The sequence below is a fragment of the Phyllostomus hastatus genome, unplaced genomic scaffold (assembly GCF_019186645.2).
Source record: "Phyllostomus hastatus isolate PE091 unplaced genomic scaffold, TTU_PhHast_1.1 phas_contig_98, whole genome shotgun sequence".
NCBI classification, from domain to species: Eukaryota; Metazoa; Chordata; class Mammalia; order Chiroptera; family Phyllostomidae; genus Phyllostomus; species Phyllostomus hastatus.
The window spans coordinates 50,432-77,869 of NW_025333999.1; the positions used below are offsets into that span (position 1 = coordinate 50,432).

Genomic DNA, 27,438 nt, shown 5'->3' on the forward strand with positions numbered 1-27,438 from the left:
GTCCTTGGTCCAGCTCAATTACATCTGAGCCCTACCCTGCCCTGGAGCAGGTTCACTTGGCTGCCTCTAGTCACATATCCAAAAGGAAGGCTCTCCCTATAAATGTTAGATTTATTATTTCCACTTAAAAATTCACATGTAATTTTGATTTTCTGCAATGGCATGGATGGAAATGATGAAATAATATCAGGAATATCAGCATCTTTATTGCTAACATTTCCCATGATAGAACATGAAAATATTTCCATATTTGATCATGTTTATATCTGCAAGAAGAGCTTCATGCTTTTCTTAACATGAGTTATTCTCATTTCTCATGGAGTTCATTCCTTGGTAATATTTTTGTAGCTAATTTCAGTTACAGCACTGGTTTCATTTATTGTTAATTAATGGCATATTAGAAAACAATTAAATTGTAATTTTTCACTACCTAGCACTCTTTTTTATTCTAACAGTGATTCTAGCTGTTTTTCTTGAGAATTAAATTATCTGAAATTATTCATTATTGTGGCCTTTTTCTTTTTTTGTGTTTCTGTCCTAAAGCATAGTCTACCTTTCTAGAAACATAATAGTGATAGAATGAATTTGTATCTCTGTTCACTATGATGAAAATGATTCCAAGTTTCTAGCACTAAATTTCATACTAGTTCTTAGTCAGTGTACATATTTTGTTCTTTATTTTCCTATTCTGTTAAGATTTCTAATCTGGAATGGGTTATAACTTACCAAATGCCATTTTAACATCTCTAGAAAGTTTGTATATTTTTTTCCTTTGGCCTCTTAATATGATAACAACTTCTACTTATTGATGCTTTACTATGTGCCAAACACTATCCTAAGCACTTTATCCTTACTTCATTTTCTCCTCACAGTAACCTCATAAACAATTGTCTCAATAACATCAAGAAAGAGTTAGCAAATTTTCCTGTAAAGAGCCAGACAGTAAATATTGAAGACTCAACTCTGTCATCATAGCACAAAAGTAGCCATTGACAACACATACACAAATGAACAAGGCTGTGTTCCAACCAAGTTTTATTTATGAAAACATGTGGCAGCCTAGATTGGGCCCCCAGATCACAGTTTGCAATAAACTTAGAAGTTAGGCGAGGTACTCAGAATCACAGCTTGAACTTGTCCAGGGTCATAAAAATAGCAGTATCATATTAATTTTGAATTCCTGGGATTCTTATTTGAAATGGAAATATATAGAAGTTATAAAAATGGATACCATGTTTGATGTAAACTTGCCATATGACTAATAGATTTTATCATATTATGTCTAATCTTCATAATGACCTTGGAAGTATAGTTGCCAGATAAAATACAGGATACCCATTTAAAATTAAATTTCAGATAAACAATGAATAATTGTTTGGTACAAGTATGTCCCAAAGGCATTGTTTGTCTGAAATCCCAATTTGAGCGTTTTTTTCCTGCCAAATCTGGCAGCCCTACTTGGAAGGTAAATGTAAATAATCCTAATTTGCTATTAGGAATCTGAGGCTTAGAGAAGAGATATCTGCATACTCATGTTTATTGCTGCATTATTCACAACAGCCAAAAGGTAGAAAAAAACTAAGCATCCATTCACAGATGAATGGATAAAGAAAGTATGGTGTATACATGAATGGAATATTATTGAGTCTTAAAATAGGAAGTGCTTTTATACACTACAACATGGATGAACCTAGACAACATTATGCTAAGTGAAATAACAAATAAAGACCAAAGTTACAAAAAGACCAATACTGTGTGACTCCACTTATAGTGGAGTAGTTACTCCACTCTACTCTAAAGTAGTTAAACTGATAGAAACAGAAAAGTAGAATGATGGTTACCAGAGGCTGAGAGAAAGGGGTGGAAGGGGATGTTGGGTATGATTTCAGTCATGAAGGATAGGGGTAAGGGAGTTTAGAGATTTGTTGCACAACAATGTATATGTGACTGACACTGTACCACACTTGGACTTTGTGGGGAGGGTGAATTTTATGTGGGTTTTTTTGACAGAAGTTAAAAAATCAAAACAAGGAAAAACAAGATAGAACAAAATGAGAGGATTACTGCTGGAAGATGTTCATCTGGAAATCAGTTTATAAAATTAAATTTTGCAATAAATTGTTTAAAGCTTAAGTTTTTGTATAAAGAAAAGTATATAATAAAAAGAGGACTCATGAGTATGTGGCACAGGGTGAATGTTTTAAAATATTAACTATTACAGTTACTATTCAGAAGTGGTACTTTGGGTTAGATATTGAAGCTAAAGAATGTCAGCATTTGCTGCTGCACAACAGGCATTATTTCCCAAAATTACTCTTTTGAATAATAACATGCAGTCATCAAAAGTGTTCATTCTGAAGCCAGGTAGATTTAACTACTTAAAAGCTGTGTGACTTTGGGCAAGTTGTTTCTCTGCCTCTTTCTCCTCATTTGTAAAATGTGGATAATGAAAGCATCTATCTCAAAGATTTTTTGTGAAGAATAAATGCATTATAGCTATAAAGTGCTTCAAATAGTGCCTGACACAGAGTAATCACTCAATACACCTTAGCTAATTTTGTCAAATCAAACTATCAATACTTATATAATAATAACAACGTGTCATGTTTTCACTCAAAGATACAGCAGTCTTGGTCTCTCATACTGTATTGACTGGATTTTCTCCTTCCTTTTAACACTCCTTCCATAACATAGGGAGCCCATATGATGTGGTTGGTGGAAAAGATGCTATTAGAACTATAAAAAACCTTACAGCTATTATTATACTTAATGGTGAATTATGAAACTTTCCCCTAAGAGCAAAAACAAGTCAAAGATGCTCATTTTCATTTCTATCATCACTGTAAAGCAATGTGGCAAGAAAAAGATAAAGTTTAGAATTTCTTTTATTGGTATTGACAGGATTGTATACACAGAAATCCAAAGTAAGCCATAAATATTTGAATAAATAACTGAATTTATAAATATCACTGGATAAAAGATCAATGTACAAAAAGGAATTGCAATTCTATGTGCTAACCTAAAAATTTCAAAAAGAAAATAAATAAAAATATTTACAGAGCAAAACATACTACATACCTAGAAATAAAGTATTGAATACCTCTACAATTAAAACTATAAAACACTGTTAAAAGAAATTAAAGACAAAGAACTTCCAATCAAAATGGAGGCATAGGTAGATATGCTTTGCTTCCTCACACAACCAAGAGAAGGGCAACAAAAATTTTAAAATTGAACTGCCAGAAAATCGAACTGTATGGAAGTCTGACAACCAAGGAGTTAAAGAAGACACATTCATCCACTGGTAGGAGTGACGGAGACAAGCAGCCAGGGTGGGGAGGACTCGTAGCAACGATTGGCCAGGCAGTGGCTGGTGGACAGGGAGGTCCCACATTCATATGCAGATAAGCTGGGAGGAACAACAGGGGAGCAAGACAGACAACACAACCCAGGTTTCCAGCACAAAAGAAAGCCTCAAAACCTCTGACTGTAAAAATCTGTGAAGGTTGCAGAAACGGGAGAAACTCCCAGCCCCACAGGAGAGTTTGTTGGAGAGACCCATGGGATCCTAGAACATACACAAGCCCACCTACCCAGGAGTCAGCAGCAGAAAGGCCCAATTTCCTTGTGGATAGCAGGGGAAGTGACTGAAAGCAGGACAAGAGCCAAGCAAGTGGCATTGTTCCCTCTCAGATCCCTCCCCAACGTACAGTAACCCTCAAAGCAGCGAGGTGGGTTGCCCTGCCCTGGTGAACATGTAAGGCTCCACCCCTTACAACATAACAGGTATGCCCAGACCAAGAAATATGACCCAAATGAAAGAATAACTCAAAACTCCAGAAACAGAACTAAGCAACAAGGAGATAGTCAACCTATCAGATGCAGAGTTCAGAACACTAGACATCAGGATGCTCACAGAAATGGTTGAGTATGGTTGCAAAATAGATGAAAAAGTGAAGGCTATGCAAAGTGAAATAAAGCAAAATGTACAGGGAACCAAGAGTGACAGGAAGGGAACTGGGACTCATATCAACAATTTGGAGCAGAAGGAAGAAATAAACATTCAACAGGAACAGAATGAAGAAACAAGAATTCAAAAAAATAAGGAGAGGCTTTGGAACTTCAGGAAAACTTTAAACATTCCAATATACAAATCATAAGGGTGCCTAAGGAGAAGAGAAAGAGCAAGAAATTGAAAACTTATTTGTAAAAACAATGAAGGAGCCCTGGCTGGTGTGGAGGAGCCCTGGCTCAGTGGATTGAGTGCCACCTTGTGAACCAAAGGGTTGCCAGTTCAATTCCTAGTCCGGGAATATGCCTGGGTTGCAGGCTAGGTCCCCAGTAGGGGCCATGTGAGAGGCAACCACACATTGATGGTTCTCTTCCTCTCTTTCTCCCTCCCTTCCCCTCTCTCTAAAAATAAATAAATAAATAAAATCTTTTTAAAAAGTAATGAAGAACTTCCCTAATCTAGCAAAGCAAATAGACTTCCAGGAAGTCCAGGAAGCTCAGAGCATCCCAAGAAATTGGACCTAAGGAAGCACACACCAAGGCACATCATAATTAAATTACCAAGATTAAAGATAAGGACAGAATCTTAAAATAGCAAGAGAAAAAGAGACAGTTACCTGCAAAGGAGTGCCCATAAGACCATCAGCTGATTTCTCAAAAGAAACCTTACAGGCAAGAAAGGGCTGGAAAGAAGTATTCCAAGTCATGAAAGGCAAGGACCTACTTCCAAGATTACTCTATCCAGCAAAGCTATCATTTAGAAAGGAAGGACAGATAAAGTGCTTACCAAATATGGTCAAATTAAAGGAGTTCATCATTACCAAGCCCTTATTATATGAAATGTTAAAGAGTCTTATCTAAGAAAAAGATCAAAATATGAACATTAAAATGACAACAAACTCACAACTATCAACAACTGAACCTAAAAATCAAAAACCAATACCAACTAAGGAAACAACCAGAACAGGAACAGAATCACAGAAATGGAGATCACACGGAAGGTTACCAGTGGGGAGGGAAGCAGGGAGAATGGGGGGAAAGGTACAGGGAATAAGAGGCATAATTTGTAGGTACAAAATAGACAGAGGGAGTTAAGAATAGTATAGGAAATAGAGAAGCAAAAGAACTTATATTTACAACCCATGGACATGAACTAAGGGGGCAGGGGCAGGAAGGGTGCTGGTGGGGGTGTGCAGGGCAGAGGAGGATAAAGGGGAGGAAAAAATGGGACAACTGTAACAGAACAACAAATAAAATAGTCTTTAAAAAAAACTTAAAAAAAGAAATTAAAAACATCCTAGGTAAATGTACAATTACATCACATTCATCAATTGGAAGACTCAATAGTGTAAAGATGTCAATTTTATTCAGGTTATTCTATAAAATCAGTATGATGCCAAGCATAGTCCCAGATTTATTTGTAAAATTGATAAGAGAGATTCTAAAATTAATATACAAACAAATGGTGAATAGGGAAGACAAGTGTAGAATCTACTCTGGTTTCTAGATGAGAGTGAAAGCTAGTTGTAAAGAAATAAGAATATTACATGCCTGGGGAAAACAGTGGGCAAGTGAGCCAATCAGATTCAATTGCCATAATCATAATGGAATTGTTCCAAAAGACTATCACTCTTTTCTCCCTGAAAATTCAACCAGGAAAAAAAAGCAGCTTGAATCTTCTGGGGCCCACTGCGAAGACAGAGAGCCTGTCAAGGAGAACAGCTAGTACAGGAAGATGCACAGCCAAGACATTGAAACAGAATTCATCCAGATAATATGTTTTTAGTCCCATGATCCAGCCATGCCTGAAGCCAAGTATACCCAAGGACTTTCCAGTAATCAAAACAATAAATTCCCTTTATTGCTAACAAAATGAAAAGAGTGAAAACACAAGCCTTAGACTGGGAAAAGTTTTCTGCAATATACATATATATAATATACATATTATAACATATATATAATATATAACACATGGCATATATATGTATGTAACTATACAGATACACACATACATACAATAAATTTAGGACAAGTAATCAGAAGGAAATCCTTCCAATTTAAAAAAAAATGATGAAATGCTTTAATAGATACATTCATAAAAGATATCCAAATAGTCAACAAGCACATAAAAATGTACTCAACATCATTACATGTCAGGTAAATGCAAATTAGAACCAAAAACAAGATATTACCACATCTTCTGCTGAATGGCTAAAATTAGAAAGTGCAGACCAGATAAGTGGAATAACTCGAACTTTCATGTATTGCTTTTAGGATTATAAGTGGGATCAACCTTTTTAAAAAAGTGGAATACCTACCAAAACTAAGCATGAAATCTACCCTTGGATTCACTCATTTTATTCCCATGTATAAAGCATTTACCAAGAGAAATGTATTAGTCTGCCAAAGAGCAATTAAAAGGCAAACAGACATTATGGTGAAAAAAGAATCCAAACACATAACTGTACATACTGTATTTTAACATTTATATAATGATCAAGAACAAGCAATCCTAATAAACTGTAACAAAAGTCAAAATTGGGCTTGCCTCTTTGGAGCACTTATTGAGAAGGAAGATGAATGAACTTTCAGGAGTCCTGGCAATGTCCTATTTATCAGGATGTAAACATTATGTGAAATTTCATCAAGCTGTACACTTAAGATTAGCACACTTCATGCACATTAGTGTGTGTGTGTGTGTATATATGTATATATATATATATATCAATAAAACAATAAAAAGTGATTAAGGGAAAGTGATACAGGTATACAGCGCTGCATACCTCAACAACTGGGCCACGTTCTGAAAAATGCATCATTTGGCAATTTCATTATTGTGCAAATATCACAGAACGTACAGGCAATAGAAATTTTTCTGCTCCATTATAATCTTACAGGAGCATCATCAGACATGCCACCTGTTGTTGACTGAAATGTCATATGTGGCACAGGACTGCACTCTTAGAGATAAGGGGAAAATATAATGAAAGGAAAAAGGTTGATAAATGCACTTGAAGCATAAACCAAATAACTTTCATCTTCCCAGATTTTAAAAAAAGTGATAAAATCTTCCTTGTTTGAAAGTGTCAAATATAAATCTTTCTTCGCTAAAATGGATTGGTACCCCGATGCTTATTTCAATTATACCTAATTTTCCTCACTGTCCACAACTCTGCTTGTTTGGGGACCACAGTGAACTTACATAGATGTACTTCCTCCTTGAGCAGAATGACATAATGGAACTAAACTGTGGAGATGACAACAGTCCTGCTCCAAACTGGGGCCAACTCTGTATAATCAGTTGATGTGCCAGAGGGCCTGTAATATCAGCAATGCTAAAACTTGCCAAAAATTTAAGAGGCTGTGAATGGACATGATGGAGAAACTTACAGCAATGTCTATGGAACTGCTGCTTCTAAGGTAACTTAAGTTAAGCACTATATGTTCCACTTGAGCCAATATTAATTGCTGGGGCTAATAATCAGGAAAGTGAGCTGGAACTAGAGCCCACCAGGCACTATATGCATCTGTCTCCCTGTCTCATGGCCTCACTAAACTAAAAGTAAGAGATTCTATCCTCTGCCTTCCAATTCACATACAAACTGTTTATTTTAGACAACTCTAACCTGGAACTGCATAAGGAAATGATTCTGGGAAGTGGGGTCCAGCCATGCCCAAATTAACACAGGGAAGCCAACCCACCCAACTTGACCTCTCGCTTTCTTGTTACAAGGTCTCTTTTTACTCTCAAAACATTGGGTCCAATTCCCAGCCATGAGCAAGAACAAAGAATGAAATACAAAAACAACATATCAAGTAAGACACTTCTTTTAAGATCTTTGCACATTAATTTCTGCTGAAATTACTTATTAGACAGCAAAAGCATTGAACAGTAAAAAATTATTAATTTCAAAAGCTGTAGTTTCACTTAGTAAAAAAAAAGGGGGGGAGAATATTGAATAGGCAATTTCCAGTATCTGCCATACTAGATCAAAATGCAATTACCAATTACAAAAGAAAATTATAAAAGAGGGCCCTGGCCAGGTAGCTCAGTTGGTAAGAGCATCGTCCTGATATGCCAAGGTTGTGGGTTCAATCCCTGGTCAAGGCACATACAAGAATCAACCAATGAATGCATAAATAAGTGTATCAATAAATTGATGTTTCTCTCTCTCTCCCTTCCTCTTTAAAATGAATTAAAAATTATAAAAGAAATTATAAATACCAAAGTGTCCATACCATAATCACTGCACACTTATAGAGAACAGTGAGAGTTAATCAGAAACTAATAAAAAAGGGCCACTCCTGCCTGCACATGAAAAAATACACTCCAGGACTTAGTAATGGAAATAACAATTACATCTGAAGCAAAATAAAAGCACCTCAGAATAAAACATATTAGAGCTAAAAGGAATTAGAGGGAAATCTACCACCTTAAATATTCATATCAGAAAATAAAAACCAGAAATCAATGAGTAAACATTCCACTGTAAGGGTGAGGCACTGATCTTTGCTTCCAGTATGAATTGTTTTGTACACTTATTTCTTATGATTTTCACTTACAAGTGATAATCAGGAAGGCATCACCACATGGTTTACATACAAAGGGTTTCTTCCAGTTGTGAGTTCTCAAATGTCTTCAAACGCATGAGCAACAATGTTGCACATTCTCGCCGTCACAGGATGTCTCCACATGAGACATGCTGCCTGAGATTGAAACTCCTTGCATACATTCTCCTATCCCTTACCTTTACATGCTTTCTCTAGTGTGAGTTTTCACATGTCTTCGAAAGTAGGCAGGACAAACAAAAGCTTTCCCGCACTCCTCACATTCATAGGGTTTCTCTCCAGTGTGGCTTCTTACATGTCTCCGAAAGGATGAGGGACAACTGAAGGCTTTCCCACATTCCAGACACTCAAACGGCTTTTCTCCAGTGTGCATTCGGGCATGTACAGTAAGGTATGAAGAATGGCGAAAGGCTTTCCCACAGTCCTTACATTCATAGGGTTTCTCTCCAGTGTGTGTTCTCATGTGAATCCTAAGAGCTGAAGGATAAATAAAGGCTTTTCCACATTTCTTACATTCATAAGGCTTCTCTCCAGTGTGAGTTCTGACATGTACTGTAAGGTGGGAAGAACTAATAAAGGCTTTCCCACACTCCTTGCATTCATACGGCTTCTCTCCACTGTGAGTTCTCAGGTGTTCTGTGAGGGATGAGGAACGGCTAAAGGCCTTCCCACATTCCTTGCATTCATATTGTATCTTCCCAGTGTGATTTCTCACGTGCACTCTAAAGGATGAGGGACAGCTAAAGGCTTTTCCACATTCCTTACATTCATAGGGTTTCTCTCTACTTTGATTTTTCACATGTGTATTAAGGGAAGTGAGAAGATAGAAGGCTTTTCCACATTCCAGACACTCATAGGGTTTCTCTCCAGTGTGTTTTCTCATGTGGATACTTAAGGAAGAGGGACAATTGTAGGCCTTCCCACATTCCTTACATTTATAGGGTTTATCTCCTGTGTGTGTTCTGACATGTACAGTGAGTTTTGAGGACTCACTGAAGGCCTTCCCACATTCTTTACATTCATAAGGTTTCTCGCCAGTATGAATTCTTATATGTATTATAAGGTGAGAGGAAGAACTAAAGGCCTTCCCACATTCCTTACATTCGTATGGCTTATCTCCACTATGAATTCTTTTGTGTTTGGAGAGTGAGGAGGAGCAACTAAAGGCCTTTCCACATTCCTTACATTCATATGGTTTATCTCCACTATGAATTCTTTTGTGTTCCGTGAGGGATGAAGAACAGCTAAAGGTTTTTCCGCATTCCTTACATTCATAGTTTGTCTTTCCAGTGTGAATCTTCATATGTGCCCTAAAGAATGAAGAACAACCGAAGGCTTTGGTACAGTCCTTACATTCATAAGGTTTCTCTTCAGTGGGAGTTTTCATATGCTTCTTGAAACAAGCAAGAAAATGAAAAACTTTCCCACATTCCTTGCACTGATAGGGCTTGCTTCCAGTGTGAGAGCTGACATGATTCCTAAGAGATAAATGATCTGTGAAGACTTTTTTACATTCATGGCATTCATACAATTTTACCTCGGTAGTTCTCTTGAGTATATTAAGATTTGAAATTTGGCTGAAGGTTTGTCCACACCGATTTTCTTCATTACACCCATAGATGTTCTCCACCACATGACTTCTTTTAAAAATAAAAAGCACATCATTAGTAATAAATACACTTTTATCATTTTCTGTAACTATATCTGTCTTTTGCCCTGTCAGGTTATAAGCTGGAAGTTCCTACAGAGGGCTCTATAAGAGCCAATATTTATCACTGAGTTTTTGACTTACGGAATTTTTCTCATAATTGCTTACATCTGAATTATATGTTAAACATTGAAGATCTCAGTCTCATTTGTGAGGAAAAAATCTTGTGAAAATTCTTTATGAAATTACAATTTTTGACCAAGATTTGTAACATGTTTTTTAAATTTCATGACATTTTAAGATTCTCTTCTGAAGTACTACCTTCTTTTATATGAATGGCACTCACCCCAGATGTCTCTTGTGGTTTTTGTTCTTATCATCAACAGCATGGTATTCCCAGTGTTTGTATAAAATGGATGACCAAGAATCATTCCTTTTGAATCTTACTATTTTCTGCTCATCAGATATTTTTTCTCCATAATTATTTTGTGAAATGACTGACTCACTACTTTTAAGTTGAGTCTCAAAACCTGAAATAAAAGGTAAAGGCACCTATGAGCAAGGGCTTGTGCAGAGCAACTATGTCAAGACTCTAGTGATAACTGCAAGGGTCAAAATACTAAGCAAGTGACTAAGAAAAAATTCCAGAAGATTGAGACCGATGATAACATGAATAGGTTATTATCAGGAGAACAAAGCAAAAAGGAACAGGATAAAATATATATAACCAAATACTAACTTACAAAGAAGAAACATGGAAAGTCTTTCCCAAAAACAAATGTGAAAGGACTAATAAAAAGTTAAACAGTAATCAATGGTATCTTTGGAAAATCTGCCTCTCAAACAAAAGTTTCACCTCGCTTTTATTTGATTTTTTCCGAATGTGATATCCCCCAACCAGGACACTTTCTCCCCAGAATTCTTGCCTTCCTGGCACTGCTCCCGCAGAGGCCCTCCCGTTGTTTTCTCCAGGTCCTCCTCTTGTTTCCACTGGAAGATGAAACAGGGTGTATGCAGAGGATACCCTGTCAATGCAGAAAGGTGTATCACATGAAGGAAAATAATGAGGAACCATAAGCATTTCCATGAGACAAGGCCAAAACTTTGGTCTTCTGATACTATAAAGATGGGGCAAGTATGAATTTAATTGCAACAAAATGTTTGTCAAAAAAATTTTTAAGGGGGGGCAGAGTTGCAACATAGCCATTGATGTCTACAACTGATCTGATGTTCATATCTTCCTCAATATTATTAGAAGTTGGTCTGATACTTATAGCCAGGACATTTTGTTCTCCTACTGAGCATAATCTCACAGAATACCAATCTTAGACAAGGTTACTCTGAGACTATAGTAAAATGAAGTAAGTCCACTTCATAATTTAGTCTAAGGACAGGGAAAAAGGAAAGTCACTGTGCTACCCACAAAATACCCAATAATAGAATTTCCCCACTTTCTCCCAATCTACCCAACTGGGTTCAATCCAACTGGGTTGAACAGTGTTCTTCAAAATTCCATCCAAATAGGTCAGTGAAACAGAATAGAGTGTCCAGAAATAGATCCACAAAAACAGTCAACTGATCTTTCACAAAGGAGCAAAAGCAATACAACGGAAGAAAAAAATAGTCTTTTCAACAAATACTGGAACTAGATATTGACATCCAAAAAATGAATCTAGACACAGACCTTACACTTTTCACAAAAATTGATTACAGACTGAAATTTAAAATGCAAAACTATAAAATTCGTATATGATAACAGGAGAAAAATCTAGATGAGCTAGGGCTTGGCAATGACTTGCTAGATACAACACCAAAGGCATGATCTACCAAAGGAAGAATTGATAAGCTGGGCTTCTTTAAAATTAAAAACTTTTGCTCTGCAAATACAATGTCAAGAGAATAAAAAGACAAGCCACAGACTGTGAGAAAATATTTGCAAAAGACATATCGGATAAAGAACTGTTATCCAAAATATACAAAGAAATTTTAAAACTCAAAAGTTTTAAAAACCCAATTTAAAAAATGGGCCAAAGACACCTCACCAAAAAAGAAATACAGATGGCAAATAAGCATATAAAAAGATGCTCCAGCCCTGGCTGGTGTGGTTCAATGGACTGAATGCCGTACTGTAAAGCAAAGGGCCGCCAGTTTGATTCCCAGTCAGGGCACATGCCTGGGTTGCAGACCCAGTCCCCAGGAGGGGATGTTTGGGAGGCAACCTCACATTGATGTTTCTCTCCTTCTCTTTCTCCCTCCCTTCCCCTCTCTCTAAAATAAATAAATAAACAAACAAACAAACAAATAAGATGCTCCACATCATATATCATCAGGGAAATGCAAATTAAAATAAGAAGATACCACTACACACCTATCTGAATGGCCAAAATCTGGAACACTGATAACACCAAATGCTGGTTAGCATGTAGAGCAACAGGAATTCTCATTCATTGCTGGTGGGAATGCAAAATGGTATAGCCACCTTAGAAGACAAACTGTAGGTTTTTTATAAAACTAAACATATAATTCCCATATGATCAGACAATTGTGCTCTTCAGAATTTATCCAAAGAAGTTGAAAACATGTCCACACAAAAGTTGCACACAGTTTTACAGCAGCTTTATTCATAACTGCCAAAACTTGGAAGCAGTAAAGATGTCCTTCAGTAGGTGAATGGATAAGTAGACTGTGGTGCATCCAGACAATGGAATATTATATTCAGTGCTAAAAAGAAATAAGCAATCAAGCCATGAAAAGACAATGAAAGAACTATAAGACATGTTACTAAGTGAATTAAGCCATTGTAAAAAGCTGATATATTGTATGATTCCAACTGTATGGCATTCTCCAAAAGAGAAAACTATGGGCACATTAAAAAAGATCAACAGTTTTCAGGGATTAGAAAGGAAGGAGGGATGAATCAGCATGGCAACAACAATCTTTGAGACAGTAAAACTACTCTGTATAATATTATAACAGTGGGCATATGTTATTATATATTTGTCCAAACCACAGAAGGTGCAACACCAAGAGTGAAGCCTAATGTAAATTATGGACTTTGGGCAATAATGATGTGTCTGTGTAGGTTCACCAATTATACCTAATGTCCTGCTGTGCTGGGGGATGCTGACAGCAGGGAAGGCAGTGTGTGGGGGGGATAAAGGAGTATAAGGGAAATCTCCGCACCTTTCATTCCATTTTGTTGTAAATCTAAAGCCACTCTAAAACTAAATAAATATATTATTTTAAAAACTTCACATCCACCTAGAACCTCAAAGTGTTGCCTTATTTGGAAATAGGGTCATTGCGGATGTAACTAAGTTAAGCTGAAATTACACTCGAGTAGGGTGAGCCTTAAATCCAAAACCTAGTGCCTTATAAAGAGGGAGAGACCTAGAGACAGAAGAAGTCTGTTTGAAGATGGAGGCAGGGATTAGAGTGATGCAAGTCAAGAATACCAAGGATTGCTGGCTACCACCAGAAGCCAGGAAGAGATAAGCGGGACTTTTTCCACAGAACCTTCAGAAGAAGCATGGCCCTGCTGACACCTTGGTTTTGGACTTCCAGCTCCAGAAATGTAAAAGAATATGTTTCTTTTGTTTTTAGTCACCCAATCATAGCACTTTGTTACAAAAGGCCTAGAAATCTAATATAGCCTGCTTCCATATACCAATCCCCAAATCACCCAACCAAAGTTCTAATACCCTCTTAATGTGACACCCCGAAGTTCCCTAACATCATGTTCTCCCTCATTGCACTGAGTAATAAACCCAACCTGTTTAACTTTAGGTGTGTTCCTGATGGTCTTTGGGTAAATAGCAATGATGTCAGCAAAATTCTCAAAAGATCCCAAATGATAAACCTCCCTGTGCTCCTAAGTAAACCCTGAAGTCTTCACCCACACTTTCAGCACTTAATAAGCCTGAGGTTTTCAACCACAATAAAAAGTCAGTTCAACACACAGATGTTTATTTTCATGGTGAAGCCATTCTAAGTTGCTTGGGGTCAGTGACCACTCTGTCTTGTTTACCAATGTGTTCCAATTCCTCAGCCTGAATCCTAGAATAAGAAATAGGGTTGATTTGTCAGATTTGTTTTCTAAACAACTAAATAAAAGAATGTTGCTCATTCTTACCTAATGAGGCCAGGTTCTGGAAGTTCTCCAGCATCACCTCTCTGTAGAGGCTCCTCTGAGCAATATCTAGCAAAGCCCACTCCTCCTGGCTAAAGTCCACAGCAACATCCTCAAAGACCACTGAGTCCTGAAATATCACACATACTCTGTTCAGAAAGGTACCAACTCCCAAATGTGTTCAGGAGGATGCACAATGCTGAAAATACATGGGAACTGAGAATCCATTCATAGGAAGTTCTAAAGACTTTATGGTCTCCTAACATTGATGGGATGCAGCCATCAGATCTCTTTCTTTCTTCCCACACATCCTTCCTGGGAGATTGAATCCTGTCTCCAGACTTAACACTTCTAAAATGCTCAATCTATCTCTCCACGGTGTGATGGTAAATTATTCCAGTCTTATAATGATCCAGAACAGTCCAGAGCATATAGCAAAAATGAGAGAAATGCTCTAAAATTGAATTACAGCAGGCCCTCAAATGACTTAATTTTACTATAATGTTGATGAGATGCCGTGGGAACTTAACACTTGTTTATATCAATTAGCCTATGGTGAAATTGGTTTCATTATCTGTTGTTCTGCTTAAAGTTGCAGAGCCTATCAATAATGTTGAGGACATACAGAATTTCCACACTGACACCAACAATTCCTTGTTAAAGAAACAATTTCAATTGCTTCCTTCTCTCCCACTATAGCAAGCAGCACAACATGAAACACTGGGGCAAATCTGGATGAGGTTTTAATGAATAAAAACACACTGAAGGAAAGGAAGCTTTTCATTTTTAAATAAACCCAGGAGCCTGCAACCTTCAACCCAGGCCCCCAGGTGCCCATATTTTCTTATACTCTAAGCCAGGGGTCAGCAAACTATGACACACAGGCTAAATCCAGCCTACCACCTATATGTATAAGTCAAGTTTTATTGGAACACAATAAAACGTGTACACATTGTATATAATGTCTATGGCTGCTTTCACACTACAATGACAGAGTTGAGTTCCAACAAAAACTCCGGCCTGCAAAGCCTAACATACTTACTCTGTGGCCCAACTCAGAAACAGGTTGTTGATCCTGCTCTAAACAATTAGATCGATGAACTGGTGAAATGGGAATATTCTTTTGGAGAATTATTAGCTCTTACCTACCTGTGTCATGTCTTTCTGTAACTCAGTAGCTCTTCTTTCTTCATCCATGTTCCCTTCATGAAGAAAGGCAAAATATTGAGAAGTTACAGGTGAGGCAGGAGAAAGATGACAAGATAATCTAGGTTTCCCCATAATATTCACACTTAAGAACCTGGGTGCTGCAGCACATTATGGTGACCACTCCCCTCAACAAACACACACACACACACACACACACACACACACACATGCACATGCATAAGCCCAAGATAACTAAGCAAACATACACCGATCTTGTAAGAAAGTCAAGCAATCTTAACCTCATCAAGAGCTAAAAAACTGTGCTTTGGCTCTTGTTGATCATTTCTTTTAAAGGTTAAGACTCCCATTTTACAAGTTAGCTGAAGTCTAAAAGCTTAGCTATCTATTTGCCCATGAAAATGGAAAACATAAAAAGTATCAGACAATAACTTCAACCTTAAGAATATACTAAGAATATACACTCTGTCTCAAACCCAAGGAAGCACTGACTTATATACTAGACTTCTTACTTGTGCACCCCTTGACAGGCCAACAGGCATTACTGCTCAGCCCCTCATCACTGGACCCACCCCCATGGGCCGCAGGGTTCCTGAAACCTGGTTTTTTGAGAAAGAGCATCCGCTGACTAAATTCCACACACAGGAGGCAGAGAAGACTGCCACGCTGTAAGTCTCATGCTATATTTTGCCTTTACAGAAGCAGCCAAAAAAGTATACCTAAGTGAGCAATGAGTGCCATCTCCAATAGCAATATCTCCAGTGCTTTGCCCAAATTTCAAATAATGAAAATGCAACTGTTTCTTCCACTGCAGTGGATCCAGTATGTACTTTAAAGCCAATAAAACGTGTGATATTCTTTACTATATTAATAACATTTTCCACTGAGCGATGATGATGTGAGAATGACTTTGCAAAGAGATGCCCACACCTTTGCAAAAAACTTATTTATTGTTCATGAAACTCTGCAAATCAGATATATTACAACTAATTTATAGTTGAGAAACCTTAGAAAGGGTGAATTAACTACACACTCAATATTACCAAAATTAGAAAGCTGCTCTGTCAGGGTGTGTATGTAGGTCTATTTATCTTCAAAGTCTAAATGCCCCGTTGAGTATATTTCTGAATATATACCTTACAACTTAGCTACTAGTGATGCCCTTGTTCCCTGACATTACCAGTATCTGGCCTAGAATTCATTGGGCACACTATGCAGAGTAGACAAGTGAAATATTCCATTCAAATGTTTTATTTTTGAGCTCCTTCTCTTGATTATGACCGATGTGTTGAGTAAAGACGCTTCCTTTAAGGCCCTTACCTGCTGCTCCTTCAGTGCATACTCATTTAGGTAATATTTCTCCTGATCCAAAACAGAAAAATCCTGGATTTCATAATTTTTTTTGGAAGGGCAGTAAATTAACAAAATATCAGGTAGTGGTATATATGCTACATAAAACTGCAGCACATTATGGAAATAAGGAGAAGCACACATATTTATTTTAGCGAGTGAAGACTACTCATGTGGCAGAACAGAAGCAGAAAATTAAAATAACTATTTCAGATGACACTGGACATGCATAGCTGGTGTGGTATATATATTTATATGCTTGTTAGTATCATCAATTCCCAGAGAAGAAAAAATGAATATCAAGGGACTACCCACTGATTTATAAGGTTGGGAAAAGAACAGCATAAAGAGTTAGTTAGAAAGAAAAGTGAAAACAAGGCACAATTAATGATACTTAAAAAAAACTAATAAACAGAATCAGAAAAGCTAGTAATGTGTCCTTTAAAAACTAACGAGGTTGACAAACCCATAGCAATTTTCTTTAAGAACAACAGAGAACAGACAAAAGGAGTTAGGAATAAGTCATAATTACAGATGTTACAGGGAGGCTACAACAAAAAAAATAAGGGAACAGATATGAAATTGTACAGGTAATGAATGAATTTCGAGAGAAGTACAACTTTCCAGCAATGATCTAAAATAAATATAGCACTTGATTATATCCAGTCACTAAAGGAAAAAATATGATTTGTTTAAAACATACCCACGAAGGAAACAGAAGTTACAAACTGTTTTACCAGTAGGCTCACTAAATAAGGAAAAAATTCAAAATTCCATTGTAGGGGTACAACTCGGAAAAGAAAAGATCTCATACACATTACTACAAATAACATATTAGTTTAGTCAAGAAATGAATAATCACAAACCAAGTTCATTTTGTCCTAACAATAAAATGTGATTGAAAATGGAATCATCGATTAATATAATTCACCACATTCACAGAAAAAGATATGATGTATTCCCTTAGATACAAGCTAGTGACTGATCTATAGTAATGTCCATTGGTGATAACAATTTAACCCACCAGAACTACAAGGGAATATGTTTTATTGGAAAAGAATCTACAAACACCTACAGTAAACATCCTATTTAGTGGTGAAGTGGCAGCATAAGTCCCTCTGGGATCTAGAAGACAAGGGTACAAATTTTATGTTATTCTACATTGAACTGGATGGAGGTCCTGGCAAGTGCACTAAAGAAATAAAATGAAATAGAAGGTACGGGGGGCGGGGGTGGGGGGGGAAGAACGCTGAAACTGAGAGATGATCACACTTTTATGAGTGAAATTTAAAAAAAAATCTACAGACAAATGATTAAAATGTATAGCTGGACTCGGTGAAGCAGGTTACAAAGATACTTATTAATCTGTCCACTTTTATGCACCTGAATATAATTTAGCAAATGGATGCCCACGGCAGGGTAAAACTGAGGTTAAATAGTATCTCTAGCACCGGGAGGAGAGGTGGGGACTTAGTTCAGGCAAATGCCAGCCCGTGCTCACCGAACACGCCGAAATCCACAGATCAGCGTAGACAACAAGGTGAGGCTCTCGTCTCCGTGACCTGAATAGCAGGGATGTTTTTCCTTTTTGGAAAGATAGCAAAGGACGCTTTGGGAGGTGAATTAAATACGTGGGTAGTTCTCCAACTCTACTTTGCTCTCTTTCCGACTGCTGCACCCAGCCTGGAGTTTCCGATTCAGTGAGTTTGGGATGTGCAACAGCCACCAGTGCAGCGGTCCAGGGCTCTGAGGAAACGCCGAGGCGTCGGAGGCCTAGGGCGCGGGGGTCCAGGCGGCGGCCGCCCTTTGACCGCTGCCCGCCCCCCAAGGCCGAGCTCTCCGCCTCCAGTGCAGGGACCCGGGAAAGGCCAGACTGAACTCCGGTAGGCTGCGGACCCAGGTGAAAACTGACCTCAGGGCGCGAGGGTACTAGAGAACAGTGCCCACGGCTCGCGCAGGCGCAAAAGTACACTTTAGCTTCCGGTTTTTGCGCCACGCCCAGCGAAAGGGGCGGGACCTCAGAAGCTAGAAAATCGGGATGGAGAGGCGGAGGGACCGGGAGGTATCCGGAGGGACTGAAGGGGACGGGAGAGCTGGACTGCGGCGCTTCCAGCCTAGAGTGAAGTTTCCTCCCAGGACAGACGCTGTTGGGTCCTGGCACCGGATTAGCTCAGGAGCTGAGAATAGACGGAGGTGGGGCGGGATCAGGTCAGTGGGGCGAGGCTTGGCTGACAGGTCCTGTAGGGCGGCACTTAGTTAAATATTCAAAACAGTGGGGTTTAAGGTGGGGCGGGGTCGAGGGGCGGGACTGAGGTAGGGCTAGAGGTGGGGTTAGGCTCCTCTATCCAAGCTCTAAAGAGACAGAGATCAAGACAGAAAATTTAAGCCTATACCAATCCATGAGATCTCCCTTCTGTTCATTCAGTCCTTTCATTAGGCCTTTAGTGTTTCCTTGCATTGCTTTATTGATAATTGCTCATGTAGAGGAAGGATATTAATAATTATTTTTGTCGGTTCACATACCTGGAAACCTTGCGGACCACTAATATTTGCCCATTCGTTATTTTGGACTTAAACTATAAATAAAATTTTCTGTGTATATATTTTTCTTGTTCGAATATTAATGCGTCTTTTTTCTTCTTGTTTGTGCGGTGCCTCTCAAACTATGGTATAAAGCCAAAAAGAAATAAAGCATTCTTGTCTTGGTCAGTAATGATTATCAAGCTATTGTAGGTTGTGGCCTTTATTAAATTAATGAAGTCCCTTTTAAATCTGGTTTATGAAAATGTCAATTTCTGATTGTTATTAAATGTTTATACATCTATTGAATTGATAACTTTGCTCCTTTAACTTACTTTATGACATTATATCTGTATAAAATATTTAATTTTATATAGGCCAATAAGTCTATACTTTTATTTTTTTAACTTTATTTTTATTGTTTACACTATTACAGTTACCCCATTTTTCCCACTTTGCCCACCTCCACTCAGCCCCCACTCCCTCCCTCAGGCCATTAGCACAGTATTTTCTGTCTATGGGTTATGCATATATGTTTTTTGGCTAATCCCTTTACCTTCTTTTATCCAGTCCTTCCTTCCCCTCTTCCCTTTGACAGTTGTTAGCCTGTTCCTGGTTAATTAATGGGATAAGTCTCTCACATTAATGTGTCAACAGCAATCAAGTCTCAACTACAAGGGAAGATGTATACAGCCCACATGGGGCTGGGGTGGGTGCTACTGGAGTGCCTAGCTTGGGTGATCAGGGAGGCTGAGCCAGTGGACCCTATAGGACACCTACTATATTAGGCCACTCTATCAAGCCCAAAAGATGTAGCAGCTCTACCTCATACATAGAAACAAACACAGGGAAGCTGCCAAAATGAGGAGATGAAGAAACCCATCCCAAAAGAAAGAACAAAACAAAACTCCAGAAAAAAAAACTAAACAAAATGAAGACTAGCAATATACTAGATGCAGAGTTCAAAACACTGATTATAGGGATGCTCAATGAACTTAGGGGAAGAGTAATTGAACTTGGAACTTCAACAGCATTAAAAAAAGGACATGGAAACCATAAAAAGGAACCAATCAGATAGGAAGGATACACTAACTGAAATAAAGAATAATTTACAGGAGATCAACAGTAGAGTAGATGAAGCCAAGAATCAAATCAGTGACTTGGAATATAAGGAAGCAAAAACACCCAATCAGCACAGGAAAAAAAAATCTCCCCCCAAAAATAGTGTAAGGAGCCTCTAAGACAACTTCAACCATACCCACATTCACATCATGGGAATGCCAGAGGAGAAGAGAGAGAGCAATAAATTGAAAACCTATTTGAAAAAAATAATGACAGAAAACCCCTAACCTGGTGAAGGAGATAGACATACAAGTCCAAGAGGTACAGAATCCCAAACAAGATGAACCCAAAGGGGCCTACATCAAGACACATCATAATTAAAACACAAAACATTAAAGACAAAGAGAGAATCTTAAAAAGTAGCAAGAGAAATGCAGTTAGTTACCTTGTCAGCTGATTTCTCAACAGAAACTTTGCAGAAGTTTCAGGATTGGCAAGAAATATTCAAAGTAATGAAAAGCAGGGACCTACAACCAAGAATACTCTACCCAGCAAAACTATCATTTAGAATTGAGGGACATATACAGTTTCCCAAGGAAGAAAATACTAAAGGAGTTCATCACCACCAAACCAATATTACATGAACTGTTAAAGGGTCTTCTTTATGGACAAAACATTACAAAAATTAAAAATATGAACAATAAGATAGCAATAAATACATATCTACCAACAAATGAATCTGAAAAAACAAACTAAGCAAACAAGAAGAACAGAAACAAAATCATGGATACAGAGAACATTTCAATGGCTGCCAGATGGGATGGAGTTGAGGGGGATGGGTGAAAAAGGTGAAGGGATTAAGTACAAATTGGTTGATACAGAATAATCACGGGGGTGTAAAGTACAGCATAAGGAATATAGTCAATAATATCTAATCACTATGTATGGTGTCATATGGGTACTAGATTTATCAGAATAGTCACTTAGTAAGTTATATAATGTCTAGTCACTGGGATATACACCTGAAACTAATATATCTAACTGTAATCAAAAAATAAAAATGATTTAAATTTTATAAATCAATAAATAAAAACTCTTTAATACAAAAACAACCAAAAAAATGGTTTCTGGGTTTCCTAGCATGCTTTTAAAAGTCTTCCCAAACTGTAGAGCATAAATATGTTTTCCTAATTTTCTTCCAAATTTTATTATTCCTAAACCTTTTCAATCTTTACTCCTCCAGGGATGTATTGTGGCACATAGTATGAGGTAAAGGTCTATTATGTTAAAAAGGCACAAATGAACCCTGGCTGGCATAGCTCAGTGGATTGAGCATGGGCTGCGAACCAAAGCATCACAGGTTTGATTCCCAGTCAGGGCACATGCCTGGGTTGCAGGCCACAGCCCCCAGCAACCACACATTAATGTTTCTCTCTCTCTTTCTTTCTCCCTCCCTTCCCTCTCTAAAAATAAATAAATAAAATCTAAAAAAAAAAGAATATACTTAAAAAAATAAAGTGTAAATTCGGAGAAAAAAATATTTTAGAAAAAAGGCACAAATGGACTCTGTGTTTTGACCCCCACCTGTTTCTTTCTTCATCACAGGCCAAGACCCATGAGCTCGAAAGCCTGCTGACACCAAACTCAAATTTTTATACATCCATTTATTTTTAAATAGGCTAAAAATAAGGCATATTTTAAGCCATTTAGAGTCTGACTGCTTTGCATACCCTGTGAAACTTCATCCAGCATTTGTTGAAGATTGATTAAATAGAGTCTTGTGGTTTTAAGACCCCAAGCTGCTATGGCCCCTCAGGGCTCTCTGAATCAGGGACTCCCCTCCCTGGGCTGGGGAGCAACATCAACTGAACATGTAAGCCCCCTCCCACATTCCCCTTTCTCCCAAGGGTTTCATGCCCTCCTCTTCTTTCCAACTGGGGGCCCCTGTGTCATAAGCCTCTGGATGGTCTTATGCTGTGAAGCAGTTCTCCTCTCTTCCTACCTGGCCCAAGTGTCACACTGCCAAAGAAAAAACAGTGTCAGAAAGTACTTAAAGCAGTAAAAACACCCTGCAGACACTGAGTGGAGCCTCCCAACCACCACATACATACCACTAATTTTGTTTGTGGTATGTCAAGACTGATGATGCCACACACCAAGAAGGGTGAAAAGGCTTATTGTATTACAAATGCCCCTTGGATCAGCAAGGTGAAATAACTATTACTAAATGGTCATCAAGCAGCAGTTTTTGAATACAATAGAGGCAAATGGTGCCAGGATCAAAACTCACAGCACTGGAGGCATTATGACCTATTGTAGACTTCATAGCCAAGAGCTTACTTATTATTTGTACCAGCCTCTGCAACACTCCTAGCCTCTTTTTTAAAAATGGGGGTAAGTATTGTTTTGTATAAAACTTAGGTCTGTAAATTGTATTGGATGCCCACATTTCCTGTGGCCCCCAACCCCAATGCTATTCTGGCTTTGACCCCTAAAATCAACACATTTCATGCTAGGAGGTCTCTGTTCAGCCTCCTCTAGCATTCCTTTACAGCCTATTCCCAATACCTTTTCACTTTCATGTGGCAAAACAATACACCTGCACTCTGATGCTACAGGCCTTCACTAAAGGCCCTTCATACTTCTTTCAGGTTCTCAGCCATAATTGTCACGGACCCACACATGCCAGGGACCCACATTGCAGTTGTTCTGCCCAGTGTCACTCGAACCAATAGAATAAAAGTGTGTTTGGTAAAGCAGATCAGAAACTTTATTCTTTGACCAAATTCCTTTTCCAATCATGGAGAATTGGGAAAATCTTAGAGTTGGGGGACAATTAAGCAGATGCAAGGGTGGAAATCTCCACTAGAGAGTTCCAGAATTTCCTAGGGAGCATGCTCAGTTCCCAGACATTCTGGGGACATGCCTAGCCATACATTGCATGCCTTATTTTAATATTAAATCTCCACCTCTGGGTGTTATTTTTCAGTATGCTAGTAAAGAAGTTTGTCAAAAGGTCACTTGGGAAAGGGTTTCAGGCACCATCTTGGATCTTTCCAGGGCAACCTGATTTCTCAGGTTCTTACCTGCTTTCTGACCACAAGCTTAGCTACTCTCCCTGGAATTTTTTTCTTTCTTTTCTTTCCTGGTTTATGACCACAAGCTTAGCTACTCTCCCTGGAATTTTTTTCTTTCTTTTCTTTCTTTCTTTTTTGTTAATGAGTTCAGCCTGCTTTTGTCAAGAGATGTATTGGAGAGAATACAATAAAGTTAGTAGAAGTTCAAAGACTAATAATGTAGTGGGGCAACCCAGTGACATAATCTCCCACATTTACAACCTCCCTCTTCTTCTACATTAATTCTAGTTGTAAATGACTTACCTTCAGCTGATCTAACCTCTTCTCAGCAGGAATCTCTTTATCTCTGGAAAACTTTGGCTATATAAAGACATAAAGTCAACAAGGATAAATTACAATACAATCAGACTGCAGGTTCACCAGCCAATGACAACCCTGGGAAGCAAATCCCTCACACCAGAGAATTAGATATTCAAAATTCCCTCTCTTTTTACCAAGTCAACTTAGAAGATTCCTAAGATGTATTGTGAACTGCATTGCCAACTTAAATAATCTGCCTCCTTCTATGTTGTGACTAATGACACCCCTGAATTGCTGCTGTGGGATGTCACTGCAGAGATAGCCTTTGGCCAACTTAAGGCCACTACTGAGAATTCTCCCAAATTACAATAAGCTATGTTCTTTTTCCATTAGTATCTGAAATTGATGATCAAGCTCTTGTACTTTTAACTTAAAAATGTAGTGAAAATCAGAGACCCATTGGGCATTCCACCTGCTCTCCAAACCCAGTAGCTAAAGAATCTCCCCCTCAGCCCCACAGTTAGAAGAAGCCATCTCAGATTTAAATTTACCGCCACTTCTTCACCTCTAGTATAGTATCAGAAGACCAGACTGAGATGCTGTGTAGCGCTTGCTCCCTCTCGCTTAACTGCAATTTGCATCTTCCTTCCCAGGTAAGAGAAGTCATAGGAAGGTAATCTACACGGAAAAGCTGAAACACGAATCTGTGTTGCGGTATGAAAAGGTTAAGTGCCATAGATGGCGACTGTATTCATCATCTTCTTGGGGAAAGATTAGTAACAATGGTGCAAAGAACAGTAAGGTGCATTCAAGTATGCAGCAAAATTTTAAAGTGATACTGACTGACGGGAACTTCACAGGAGCTTAACCGGTCAGGAGGGTCTATGCGAAGAGCTAGGGCTTAGGAAGTTCTCACACACTATGTCATCGGGGAAACCCTACAGGAAGAACTGTATGTTTATAATATAGTTGTCTGGTTCTAATTTCCCCTTCCCTTAAGTTCTTTTTCCCTTGTACGAATACCCCTCCATCTTCTCAAGCAGTATACATGGCTAGCCACGTCTGCATGCACCGGATTGCAACCCTTTCTCTCCCCGGCCCCTTTCCCCAATAAATTCTTTTTGGTGATGAAATAACTAGTGATATTATTTTTCAGTCTACAAAGCAATTGCTTTTCATGTAAGACGAGTAAGAGGCATGGGTCAGGGAGGAAAATAAACCACCGCCGGGGCGTCCTCGGTGCTCCAGGTCATATGTAGCCCTCTAACCCTCTCCGTGGGCTGTTGAAAGCGGCGACTCCCGGGTCAGTCCAAACCTCCAAGGCTCCGCCCCTTACGCTGACCAAGGAGACCGAGCACGTCTGCGTGTGGGCGTGCACAAGGTGACGGCCATGTTTACTTTGAGCTGCGGCCGGCGTCTCAGGTTTGGGTAGGCTGGGGTCTCTGGAGGCTTTCGTCGCGTGCTGGTGGCCCTTCGTGCCTCCGGTGGACGCTGTGGGGCGATTTCCCCTTCATAGAGCTTGGCTCGCAGGGCTTCGGGCAGCAGCTTAGGGAAGGGGTGGGTTGGCCTCCTCCGCTTTCCGAAAGAGCCCCCCAAATCCCCCTTTGTGCCCTTCAGAAAGAAAAGCATCTCTCTGTCATTGGCGTTGCAGACTTCGGCCCCAGCGTCCCCACCAGCCCGGCAGTTCGTTCCGTCGGTCCCCGGGACCACTCCGTGGGAATGCTCCGACGTGCGTGTATGTTATTGAAGTTTGGTAAGTGACATTCCAAAGGAAAGAGAACCTTTTCCTGGTTGTTGGGGAAGCACGTGTGTTGGATGTAAATAAATTCGTGAGTGAATGAATGACTAAATAGCGCTTTGACCACAGAGTAAAAGCGGGCTGACTGCTCTGATCGGAAAAGTCTGCTCCTGTCAGAGCCCTGCAAGTCTCCAAAGCTTTAAAATGGGTGAGTCTCTGGGAAGAAATAGAGCGCAAGCTGATCTCTGCTAGTAGGAGAAGTTGGAATTGAATTAACCCTAAGTTTGAGTTTGGACTGGTGGATTGTTCTCCCAGGTACTCATTTTGAAATTCTTATCTGAAGAAAATCTGCATGTAGCGTCATTAAAACGAACGTCCACGAATCCTTTATCTAGATTCACTAAGTGTTAAGATTTGTCTCATTAGTCTTTTCTGGTACAGATACTTGTGATGATGAGCCATTTAATGCTAAATTAAAAGACATTCACTTCACCCTTTGCACAGCCCTTTAAATAATGAGGGCTGTATCCTTCAAAAACAGAAAACTCCATTATCCACCCAAGAAAATCAAATTTCTCCAGCTTCCGAGGAGTATGTATTAAGAGTTGTCAGGGTTTTTTTGGAGCTAGGAGCCAAACAAGATTCATACATTGCATTTTGCTTTTCTGTCTCTTTAATCTATTATACCTAAAACCTTTCCCTGCATTTCTTAAAATTTAATTTTGGTTCTTGAAGATTCCAGGAGAGTTATACAGGGGTGGGCAAAAGTAGCTCTACAGGTGTAAGTGACATTGTAAGTGACGATTTAGAGTTGTAAGTAAGAATTCAGTTCCTTGGTTGCGTTAGCCAGCCAGTGGCTACCAAGTGATACTGCACAAGTTTAGAGACTTGAAAATTTCTTAGGTGATGTGTACTTCATATTGTATCTCATCATGAGACACTCAAATGCAAGTTGTCCCACTGTTTATTAATGATGCTAAGCCACATTTTTCTTTATGGTAATCACAAAGAAATAGGGTGACGCTCGATTCCTCAAAGCCTTTCACCCAGTGGTTTTAGCATCACTTGCTGATTTTTGCCTTGACCAGTTTTTATAATGGGGTATACAAATGTTTTTTCAAATTGTTATTCCTTCTCCATTATTTAGCTGGCAGTCTTCTGTGAAGAGGAGCTTTCCTTCCCCACTCTTCCCCCTTCTATACTTTTTTTCTTTTTGTAGTATCACAACATATCCTTGGACTTTTCTTTCATTTACTATACATATTATAATTGGTTACTGTCATTCATTTTGATGCTCAAATTGTCCTAAATTTGGTCAGGGGCAGTCCTTTTGATTTGGTTCCTGTGTCCGTTTGACACAATTCTGTTCATCTTTGAGTGCAAAATAAACCCCCAGTTCACTTTGTATTTTCCTGTTTCAATGCTGGAATCAATGATTTCGCCAAAGAGCTTTTTGTTCAGACCATTATGTATCTCAGTTAACCCTGTTATCTGGGACCCATTGGAGGACATAAAGGTTCTATCAAATGCTTTTTGCAAAAGCCCAGCATTGAGTATTCTTCTTTTTTTAAGTATGTTTCATTGATTATGCTATTACAGTTGTCCCATTTTCATTCTCCCCTTTATTCCTCTCTGCCCTGCACTGCCCACCACCACCACCCACCCCTAGCATTCCCCCGCTTTAGTTCATGTCCATGGGTCCTACATATGAGTTCTTTAGCTTCTCCATTTCCTATACTATTCTTAACCTCCCATTGTCTATTTCCTACCTACCATTTATGCTTCTTACTCCCTGTGTCTTTTCCCCCATTCTCCTCCCTCCCCCACCCTGCTGATAACCCTCCATGTGATCTCTATTTCTGTGATC

At 38.8% G+C, this 27,438-nt stretch overlaps 2 protein-coding genes across 6 annotated transcripts in view; one reads left to right on the forward strand and one right to left on the reverse strand.

Annotated features, from left to right (window-relative positions):
* Positions 1–5,312: 5,312 nt before the first annotated feature.
* LOC123828445 (zinc finger protein 699) lies at positions 5,313–18,821 on the reverse strand. The gene is made up of 6 exons (XM_045853418.1): positions 18,376–18,821; positions 15,507–15,559; positions 14,361–14,487; positions 11,155–11,253; positions 10,575–10,758; positions 5,313–10,220 (listed from the first exon to the last, which is right to left on the reverse strand). The coding sequence occupies exons 2-6, from the start codon at positions 15,552–15,554 to the stop codon at positions 8,762–8,764; spliced, it is 1,917 nt and encodes a 638-aa protein (XP_045709374.1). The 5' UTR covers positions 15,555–15,559; positions 18,376–18,821; the 3' UTR covers positions 5,313–8,761.
* A 6,370-nt stretch (positions 18,822–25,191) lies between these two features.
* The window catches only part of LOC123828492 (zinc finger protein 177-like), a 32,079-nt gene continuing 29,832 nt past the window's right edge, over positions 25,192–27,438 (forward strand). For 3 of the 5 annotated variants that reach the window (XM_045853525.1, XM_045853529.1, XM_045853530.1), the window contains exons 1-2: positions 25,192–25,261; positions 25,485–25,586. The gene's annotated coding sequence lies outside the window, so the exon portion shown is untranslated. Of the gene's footprint in view, positions 25,262–25,450; positions 25,587–27,438 lie in introns of all 5 variants that reach the window. The other 2 variants (XM_045853527.1, XM_045853526.1) reach the window with 2 other exon arrangements.